The sequence below is a fragment of the Peromyscus leucopus genome, chromosome 8b, assembly GCF_004664715.2.
Source record: "Peromyscus leucopus breed LL Stock chromosome 8b, UCI_PerLeu_2.1, whole genome shotgun sequence".
Classification (NCBI taxonomy): domain Eukaryota; kingdom Metazoa; phylum Chordata; class Mammalia; order Rodentia; family Cricetidae; genus Peromyscus; species Peromyscus leucopus.
In genome coordinates, this window is record NC_051086.1 from 51809087 (window position 1) to 51818940 (window position 9854).

At 50.4% G+C, this 9854-nt stretch overlaps 1 protein-coding gene across 1 annotated transcript; it reads left to right on the forward strand.

The window, feature by feature from the left end:
* The first annotated feature begins 1452 nt into the window (after nucleotides 1–1452).
* Nucleotides 1453–8015, forward strand: Rnf222 (ring finger protein 222). The gene is made up of 3 exons (XM_037201281.1): nucleotides 1453–1641; nucleotides 4753–4939; nucleotides 5553–8015. The coding sequence occupies exon 3, from the start codon at nucleotides 5579–5581 to the stop codon at nucleotides 6212–6214; it is 636 nt and encodes a 211-aa protein (XP_037057176.1). The 5' UTR covers nucleotides 1453–1641; nucleotides 4753–4939; nucleotides 5553–5578; the 3' UTR covers nucleotides 6215–8015.
* The last annotated feature ends 1839 nt before the right edge of the window (nucleotides 8016–9854 follow it).

Below are 9854 nucleotides of genomic sequence, written 5' to 3' on the forward strand. Positions count from 1 at the left end.
CACAGCACACACATAACACACAATAGTACTAATGATTTTTAAAAGAGAGAGAGAGAACCAGTGAGATGGCTCAGCAGATAAGAGCACTCGCCACCCACCAAGCTTGATGACCTCAGTGTGTCCTCTGGTCCCAGAGGGTGGAAGGAGAGAACCCACGTCATCACTGTCCTGTCCTCTGTCTTCCACAAGTGCTCAGTGGCACCTACACCTCCCCCTCCAAAATTAAAAATAAACAAAGACATATTCAGGGTTTAAAAAAAATCCCTTGAAAGATAACTCCTATTAGTAGCTTGATATGTCTCCCTTCAGATTTCTCCTTATAAACTTTGTCATGCATTAATCATTCCTCCAGACAGTTCTGACACTTGAATCTTTGTCCCACAGTCAATGACTTCTGTGTGTGTGCACATCGCTGCTTTTTTTTTTTTTTTTTTTTTTTCCTGCCTCAACTTTTTTTGGCTTTTCAAAACAGACGATCCTCCTGCCTCAGCCTCCCAAGTGCTGGGATTAAAGGTGTGCTCCACCACACCCAGCTTAACTATTTTTTTTTTAGATTTATTCATTTTATTTTACATTTGTGTGTTTGGCCTACATGGGCATATGTGCGCTATGTGCGTGCTTGATGTCAACCGAGGTCAGAACAGGGCATCGAATGTCCTGGAACTGGAGTTATGGATAGTTGAGAACCACCATGTGGGTCTGAGAACCAAACCTGGGTCCTCCTCTAGAGCAAGCTCTTAACCATGAGTCCCTACCTCAACTTTTAAATAAGTGCAGGTGCTACCACCAGGTTTATCCAGAGCTGGGAATCAAACCCAGGGCTTTGTGCACACAGAGCAAGCACTTCACCAGGCTCCTCAGTACTATTTTAATAACTTCTAATCTTCAATTGATACGTAAGTGTTCACATGTAGGGGGTAGAGTGTGGGGCATAGCATTTCAATCTTTAATGATTAGATCAGCGTGACTGGCATATCCATAAATTCAGATATAAATGACAAACCATTTCTCTGTGTTGAGAACATTCAAAACCCTCTACTAGTTATTATGAAATACATAATGTTATCAATGATAGTTGTCCAAATTTACTTTCGAACATTCACAGTCATTGCCCCCAAACCAGCTCGTGCCTGTTTACGATGGTAGTGACTGATCTATCGGCCACTCCAAGCCCCTCTGTGTAATGAGTAACAGTCGCACGTGGGCACTTCACACCAAACGTGGTGTAGGATTTGGGGTGTCACAGCCTACATAGGCTCTGACCTGTTGGCCCCTTTACTCTGCATAGGGTGAGAGATAGGGATCCCTATGTGTGATTTTCCCACCGTTGGCTGGGGAGACCCCTGGCCAGGGAAGCTCCCGTCAAAGGGACCCTGAGTAACTGCTTCCGTGATGAGACCCTCTGACTCAGGCCAGGGCTCCTCAGCATCCTCGGTGGAATCACCTGACACCAGCAGCTGCCCAACCCCTGGCCTCAAACGGGTTGGGCAGCATTCACTTCCCTGCGCGGTCCTCCCGACCTGCTCAGTCATTAGGAAATGCCTCCACAGCCGGCACAGTGACAGCAGCCTGTCAGCCCAGTGCCTCTGGGTGGCTCCATCTGCTCCGTGGAGAAGAGACGGAAAGACGGACACCACTCAGGTACCAGTCAAAGTGTGTGCGGGTGGGGGTGGGGGGATTCTGGCTGGGGCGGAGGAAGGAGCGGGGCGATGCTGTGAACTGGAAAGATGTGTGAGGGAAAGGAGACAGAAAGCAAGTGTGTGTGTTGCTCATGGGTGGGGAAGCAGTCAGCTGAAACTGCCCGACTTGCACCAGGGCTCCGGGAAGGAACCTCAGGTGTCTAGAAGTAGCACTCTGTCTCCTGGGGGAGGGGGGTCCTTAGGTGGGTGACACCTGTTCCTCATCTCTATCCTGGAAATATGATGTTCCTGTAAAGAAGCCTGGGTACAGGAGCTTCACGAGGTTGGCTCCCTTCAGCTACCCACTGTCTTCTCCTCCCTTCATAAATGGCTAGAGGGACAGCCTTGTATAGGGTCACTTGAGAAACGGGGGGTAGCCACCTTTCTTCTGGGGCTGCATCATCTACTCAAGTCTGAAAGGTCCTCCTTGGAGGCCTATCTGAACCCCAGTAGACACGGCGATACAACCTATGGGCCGTCAAGCTAAGTCGTGCTGAGTTCGAGTCTTAGGTCTTCCCTACACTAGTATTAGGACTTTGACAAAGTTACTGAAGCCCTAAGCCTCAGGTTCCCTGTCTGTAAAATGGAGATAATTCCTACCTCCCAAACTTGTTGTCAGGATTCGGTGAGGAAGGGATTTGAAATGCCAAACATGTAATTAGTGGTCAATAAACGGCCGCTGTTATAATTATTTATTACTAACTCAACACTGGTCTCACTTTAGCCAGGAAGACTTCTCAGTCCTCCCCTTGCCCCGGGTTCCCGAAGGCGCCGGGGTGGCTGTCTTTGGTAGAGATGCTTTCCAGTGGTACTTACCTAGCCTGTGCCCGCACTACAGCACGTTCCTAGTGTTGGTCTGTTGTGCTGTCTGTACCGCACCCCACCGCACCCCAGCTCTGAAGACAGAGTCAGCCGCCTCGAGCATTCAGCATGGACAGCATGGGGCGGAATGGAGAGAAAGGAGGAACGAAGGAGGGAGGGAGGGGTCAGGAAAACGCCGAGAGCTGAAGTTGAGAAGAGGGGGGACATGCACGGCCCAAGCATGAATGGCGTGGCTCTCCTGAGGCACACGGGTCTGAGAGGTTCTGGTGTGTGCCCCAGATGTCTTCGACACTGCCTGGACCGCCTTTCGACTTTTCCTAGAACTCAGAGAAGAAACAAACTCCTCCCCCAGTCAGCCTAGCATGACTCCTGACCTGGCTAACGTCTGTCTACTCACCCGGTCTATCTATCAACAGGGCCTAATAACGAACGTTCTCTGCATCATCCGCGAATCTTTCTCCTCTTCTCTCTTTCCGTCACTGCCAGGTGACCTTGAGTCACACACACACACACCCCTCCCCATCTCTAAAGCTGAATATCCTGATTTAGAAAGCTACAAGTTTTGACTAAACCCTGTCTTCCTCCTCACACTCTTTAATTCACACTAGGTCTCTCGCCTACCTTGAGCTCCATTTCTCAGTTATCCAAACAACTTATGTTCCTGATCATCAATCCTCCTCTAAAAAAAAATCTATTAAGAGAACACAACTCATACCCAAGCATGGTGGTGCCTGCCTGGAACCAGTGAGTAGAGGCAGGAAGGACCAAGAGTCCCAGTCAGTCTTAGCTTTAGAGCCTAGTTCCATGCCAACCCGGGCTTCATGAGACCCTGTCTCCAAGAAACAAGAAAGAAAGAAAAAGAAAACTCATATATGTCCGTTAGGCTTCATGAAGGATTTTGTAATCTCTCTTTACCCCCAGAGTACAATCTCAGTATTTGGCAAATAGCTGTTGAAATCTGGTGGGTGGACAGATGGACGAATGAGCAGATGGAAGGAGTCGCCACTGTATCTCCTGGGGAGTTGGTTATACAGTGCAGAGGAACAGTTTGTGGTGGTGGTGGTGTTTTAAATCATCCTGATAGCAGCCCATTCCATTAAGACTTTGCCTGTCTATAAGGAAACGAAGAGGAGAATTTGCTATGGCTGTCCTAACTCACCCCCTGCCCATGGTGTCCCTGATCGATTGTCATTTTTTCTGCTTATTCTACTTTGAGAAGAGCTGACCTTTGTCAAGGGGTGTGTGACTCGGCAAACAAGATTCATGACAGGGATCTCCAGGCCCCTCCAGGAGAAAAGGGAGGATCTGAGCTGTCTTGGCGCTGACATTCTCCCTTGTTCCTGAGCACTTACTGTGTGCCATGCTCTTCACTCACCAATGCCACCACCAGTTGTGGGAGGAAGGGGGTACGCCTGTCCATCTCATCTTTTTTGTTTACAGGCCCTCACTATGTAACCCTGACTGTCCTGGAACTCAGTTGTAAAAGGCATGGACCACCATGTCCAGCTCTCAGTCTCACCCTACAGAGAAACTGGGGCTCAGATGTTAACAGGGAGCAGTGGCTGTGATAGAGACTAATACAACAGAAAAGACGTTCAACCCAGTTCTTCCATCTGAGGACTGGACTCCCATCTCCCAGCCTGGAGGCCACGTTAGCCACCTTAGAGACCATAGACACCTCCACGAAGATTTGGGACTGTTGCTATGGCTCCAGGTCCCATCACCACCACCACTACCTTTTTTTAAAAAAAAAAAAATGTTTTAAATATTAATGCATTTTCAACTCAACAAAGGGGATTTTTAACTAAACAAAGGGAGGAAAGTGTGAGTGGTTCCAAAAAGATTTGTGATCTTTATGGATTCTTCTTCCCGGTAGCTAATCCTGTGCCTACCATGTCGTCTGTCAGACCTCAGGGCAGCCATGCAGTCCTCAGGGAATCTTGGGGTCACTGGTCCTTGTCACTGATGGCACCATGTATCAGTTAGAAGCATTTTGGTTCTTTCCCTAAAGGCTGTTCTGGATACGTTTAGGCTACACAGTTGTGATACCAGAGACACGTATACACAGTGACTTGGGTTCGCCACACATCCAAGCAGATGTTCCCCTTCAAAGTCACCCACAGTCTGCGGAGGGAGTTGCTGGGTCTCCCGTTTCCTCTCAGAGCGGTTTGAAACCGCTGGGAACTTCAGAGTGACTCCATAGCTTTGATTCTAAACACTGTGTAGACTCTGAACGCTCATTTTTCACCAGACTCAGACCTCGGTGACTTTGTCCGTTTCCAAAACACCAGACACATCCTCCAAGAGTGAGAATCTACTTTTACTGAGGCTGGATCTGAATCTTCTGCCCACCTCTGGTCACCACACAAGGAGAATCTGAAGAATGATTGGACATGGCTGGTGTGTGACCACTCAGGGCCCAGCAGGCAGTTGCATGTGTAAGTTCTGAGCTTTATTTTTTTAATTGCTTTATGGTTACTCCTGTCACCGGAAACAGAATTGTGGAAGTGGTGATAGGAGACATGGGATCCTAGCTCAGCCACAGATCAGCCAAGCCCTGCTGAGGGAGAAGCTTGAAGAATAGTACATGTAGTATGTAGTGTAGACCCAAACTAAACCCTGACTAGGGCTGCCTATGCATCTGGCCATGTATCTCCCCAGCACCTATTTGCCCCGGGGGAGACCAGGTCAGTCCTTGAATCAGGAAGAGGTGAGGTGGTGACGTCAACAGTGCTTGTCATCGCTGTGGAGGCATCGGGTACTTCAGGTATTCATCCTGCTCCACACACTTCCTACCCAAGCCTAGCACTGTTGGGATCTTACCTGTTTCCTGCTGCCAGCCCCAGGAGAACCTGCACGACCCCTCTATGGATCCGAGGCCCTGCGTCTTAGTTTGACCCAGGTAGGCCTCCAAGGAGAGGAGGACCAGAAAAGGAAAGAGTAGGAGAAAGCCACAGGAGAAAGAACGGGTGGAGCGGGAGTCGGGAAGGGAGGGCAAGAAGGACAGACTCCCAGATGTTCACGGCCCTTCCTTCCCTCTCCCGTCCCCAGCTGAAGCCTGCTCTCTCTGAGGGGCCATGTCAGAAGGAGAGAGCAAGGACAGTTCGGGCAGCGAGTGCCCTGTGTGCTACGAGAAGTTCCGGGATCTGGAGGGCGCCAGCCGGACCCTGAGCTGCGGCCATGTGTTCTGCCACGACTGCTTGGTCAAGTACCTGCTCTCCACCCGGGTGGATGGACAGGTGCAGAGGACTATCGTCTGCCCCATCTGCCGCTACGTCACCTTCCTCAGCAAAAAGAGCTCCCGCTGGCCCTCCATGCTGGACAAGAGCTCACAGACCCTGACGGTGCCCGTGGGCCTGCCCTCCATGCCCTCCCCGGACCGCGGGGGCCACACAAACCCCCTGGCTGTCTCCCAGCAGGTCTGGAGACAATCGCTAAGCCAGGGGACTCAGCTCCCCCTGGACCTGCTGCCCACCCTGCCCCGAGAGTCCCAGATCTTCATCATCAGCCGCCATGGGATGCCACTGGGGGAACAGGACAGTGTGCTGCCCCGACGCAGCCTGGCGGAGATCTCCGAGGCGTCCCCAGCTCCCAGCGCCACCCGCTCCTTCTGCTGCAGGTCTCGGGCCCTCCTGCTCATCACCCTCATCGCCGTGGTGGCCGTGGTAGCTGCCATCCTGCCCTGGGTGCTGCTGGTGAGGAAGCAGGCTTGAGCGGCGGCATGCAGAGGACGGAGGAGCGAGGCCCGGCCTCGAAGCTGGGCTCGGTGCTGCGCAGGCCACGGCTTGGGAGAGGGTGGAGGGTCCCAGGGCAGCCCTGGGACAAGCAAGCTCCAAAGGGAGGTGCTAGGCTCAGAGTGGGTGGGGCTAAACTGGAAGTTTGAGGGCTTTGTCTCCAGCCTTTCCATCCCTTGTCAGCGAGGGCTTTGGGATGCGGAGGGGCAGGGATCCTCCTCGGCTCGCGCTGAACCGAGCAGCTGACTCCCCAGGTGTGGCCTCATGAGACTCCCCAATAAGCACGCCTTCTCTAGGCTGGAACTAAGCAAGCTAGAAGGTGGGTGGCCACTGCCCTCCTCTAGGGTCACAGACTGTACCTGCCAAGCAACCAACCTAAAGCCAGGTAGGCCTTCTAGGTATAAGGAAGTTCTGCTGGCCAGCCCTGCCAGGTGGGGCCCCATGGAAGGCCTCTTCCAGGCCAGAACCCTCCCTCAGAGGATTCTCTACCGTGCTCTCAGGAACAAACAGGAGTTGATACGGGGTCCCAACTCCAGTGTCCCGGCCTCTTAGGCCCCAATATGACCCTCAACCATCACGCTGCTAAGTCTTCTGGTCTCCAACCCACCATCTTGAAAGGTCTTCTTTGAGGGAGAAGATGATCTCAGGACGGGGGAGGGAGGTGAGGGGCAACAGAAAAAGGGGTTTCTGGGTTGTCAAGATCACAACAGGGGACGATGTGAAAGAGGCCACAGAGGCGGGGTTTCTGCAAACCTGCTCCTGCCCAAGGAGCAGGCCTGATTTTGAGTCTTGGGGTTCTCAAGGGTAAAATAAAAGACAAGGGGTGGAGGGGACGCCCTACAGGTGAGACTTGAGTCAGCTGAGAGCTATGTGAGCAAATTAACCCCTGGGGGCTCCCGCCTCCCTCCCTGCCAAGTCCACCTCCTCATGACCCAACCACTCATTAGAGGCCACACCAGCTGGGCCAGTTTCCCCGGGTGGATTCTCTAGGGCTGAGCTGGGTGAGGAAGGGTGGGGAAGAAAACAGCTGTGCTCGTCAGGGACACTGCTGTCTCAACAAATGCTGAGGGCCAGGCGCCCCACGATGGAGTGGCTGGGTACCTCACTGATGAAGCCTATAAGGAAGGCCTCAGAGTGGGTCCCCTCTTGAGGAAGTCCTCGAGGAAGCTAGTCCCTTATAACCAAAAACAACAGGGACCTCCAGCTACTGTCACAAATAAGAGGGGGTTGGCATCGAGGGTGCGCCAGTAGCTAAGCCCATCTGCCCCTTACACCCTTCTCCTCAGAAGTTTACTGTCTGTGTGGAAAGAAAGAACTCTTAGCTAGTTCTCTGATGTCTGCATGGTTGACATCTGGGGACCATTAGGGAAGCGGCTCATCCTTCAGGGGACGTATGCGACGAAGCAGGGCTGCTTTGGGGTACTCACCAGCTGCTTCATACGCCTTTTGAGACTGGAGAACACAGGTGCTGTGTGCACGTGGAGGGAACAGGTAGATTGTGGGAGGTGGACAATATTTATTGGAGAAACAAAAGGAACATGGCCTTGCAGTCTTGGGAGTCGGCGTCACCTGGGCAGGCTGCGCTAACCAGTGTCATGAGCTTCTAGGGAACCGATTCAAGGCCTCTCAGATTCTGCCGTGTTTGCCGAGTCTTTTCCAAACGACCTGTGGTGTTTTCATATTGTTCAGCTGCCACTCGTAGAAGCTTACTTGTTTCGTTTTCAACAAAAGGTCTAAAGCTATTTTTAAAATAAAAGTATATATTTTCTCAGAGTCCAGAGGCTTTGCAATGTGTGTGGACTCGTTAATGATTCTCTAGACTGAATATTCAGATCCCAAAGCCCCTCAGACACTGACACTCACTTGTAAAAGAAATGGGAATCAAAACCAATGGCCTCTGTTTACCAGTTAGCTTATTAGATCCTGCTCTGCCAGTGAGTGAGGCTGGGGGGTGGCAGCAGCAGATGAAATGTTGGTGGGAATGCATGTTTGTAAAGCCTCATCAAATGAAATCTGACACATATCACTCAATTTCCACTTTGGCCCAGCAATTTGTGTTCTAGAAATGTGTCTTCTTGGTCCAGCTATCTAGATGGGTGGTGGCTTACACACAATGCTATATAATTGTGGTTGTATTTGTAGTAACAAAGGGTTAGAAAAACCCGAAGTGATCATCAACAGCCACCTGTTATTAATCCTGAGGTCCAGGGCCTGCAGTCCTAAAGAGGCAAGCCAGGCACAGGACACTGGGTCCTAGACACTATGATTTATGTGGAAAAGGGAATAAATAAATATATTCCAGCCATATGGTGGTGCTCACCTTTAATCCCAGCACTTGGGAGGCAGAGGCAGACGGATCTCTGTGAGTTCCAGGACAGCCTGGTCTACAAAGTGAGTTCTAGGACAGCCAGGACTGTTACACCAAGAAACCCTGTCTCGAAAAAACAAAACACAACACAAAACAAAATCCTGCTTGTTTATATGTGTATTATCTGGGGAAAATAGGGGGGAAAAGAAAAGAAAAGAAAACAACTGATACAATGATTAATCATAGAAAGGGATGAGAAACTGACGGGATGGAAGACCTCACTTTGTCTTTTATGATTTTGGACTTTTAAGTCAAGCAAATGTTTCTTCAGAACCTGAACAGAGGACTGAGAGGATATAGCTCAGTGGTAGAGAATGTGCTTAGCAGGAGACAGACCCTGGGTTCAATACCTATGACCCAAAAGAAAGAAAAATAAATAAAATACAATTGAAAAATAATCAATACTAAAGATAGTCTTTAGTGAACACTCCTCTTTCCCGGATGGGAGACCATCCCAAGAATATTTAAGGGCCAGAGAAATGGCTCTTACTGTTCTTCCAGAATACACGTGTTCCATCCCCAGCAACCACACAGCGGCTCACAGTCGTGGGTAACTTCAACTCCAGGGGATTTGATGCCCTCTTCTGGTCTCCATGGGAACTAGACATACCATGTGATGTACACTGCATACACGCAGGCCAAACACTCATACACTACATTAATAAGATTGTAAAGTGGAGCCAGAGAGACGGCACAGCAGTGAAGAGCAACCGCTCCTCTTCTGGAAGACCCAGATTCAACTCCCAGCACCCACAAGGCTGCTCACAACCATCTAGAACTCCAGTCCCAGGGCATCTGATACCCTCTTCGGGTCTCCACAGGCACCAGGCATGCACATGTTGCATAAACATATATGTGCAGGCAAAACATATACACATAAAATAAATATTTAAAATTACAAATAACTTTAAAAAGAACACTTGAGACCTGCCAAAGCACTGGTCCTATGGATTAAGAGTGTCGGGTACTTGCTCTGTAGGGCTGTTTTGTCTGATTTAGACACACGACGTCTTCTCATAGCAGGTACCAAGAAGTACAAAAAAATGTTTCATCTTGCTGATGTTCCTAAATTCTTGTGGATTTCTTTGGGTCCCATCATTCAATGTGTTTGGTTTGTTTGGTTGGTTGGTTGGTTTGGTTTTTCGAGACAGGGCTTCTTTGTGTAGCCTTGGCTGTCCTGGAACTTGCTCTGGAGACCAGGTTAGCCTCCAACTCACAGAGATCCATCTGCCTCTGCCTCCCGAGTGCTGG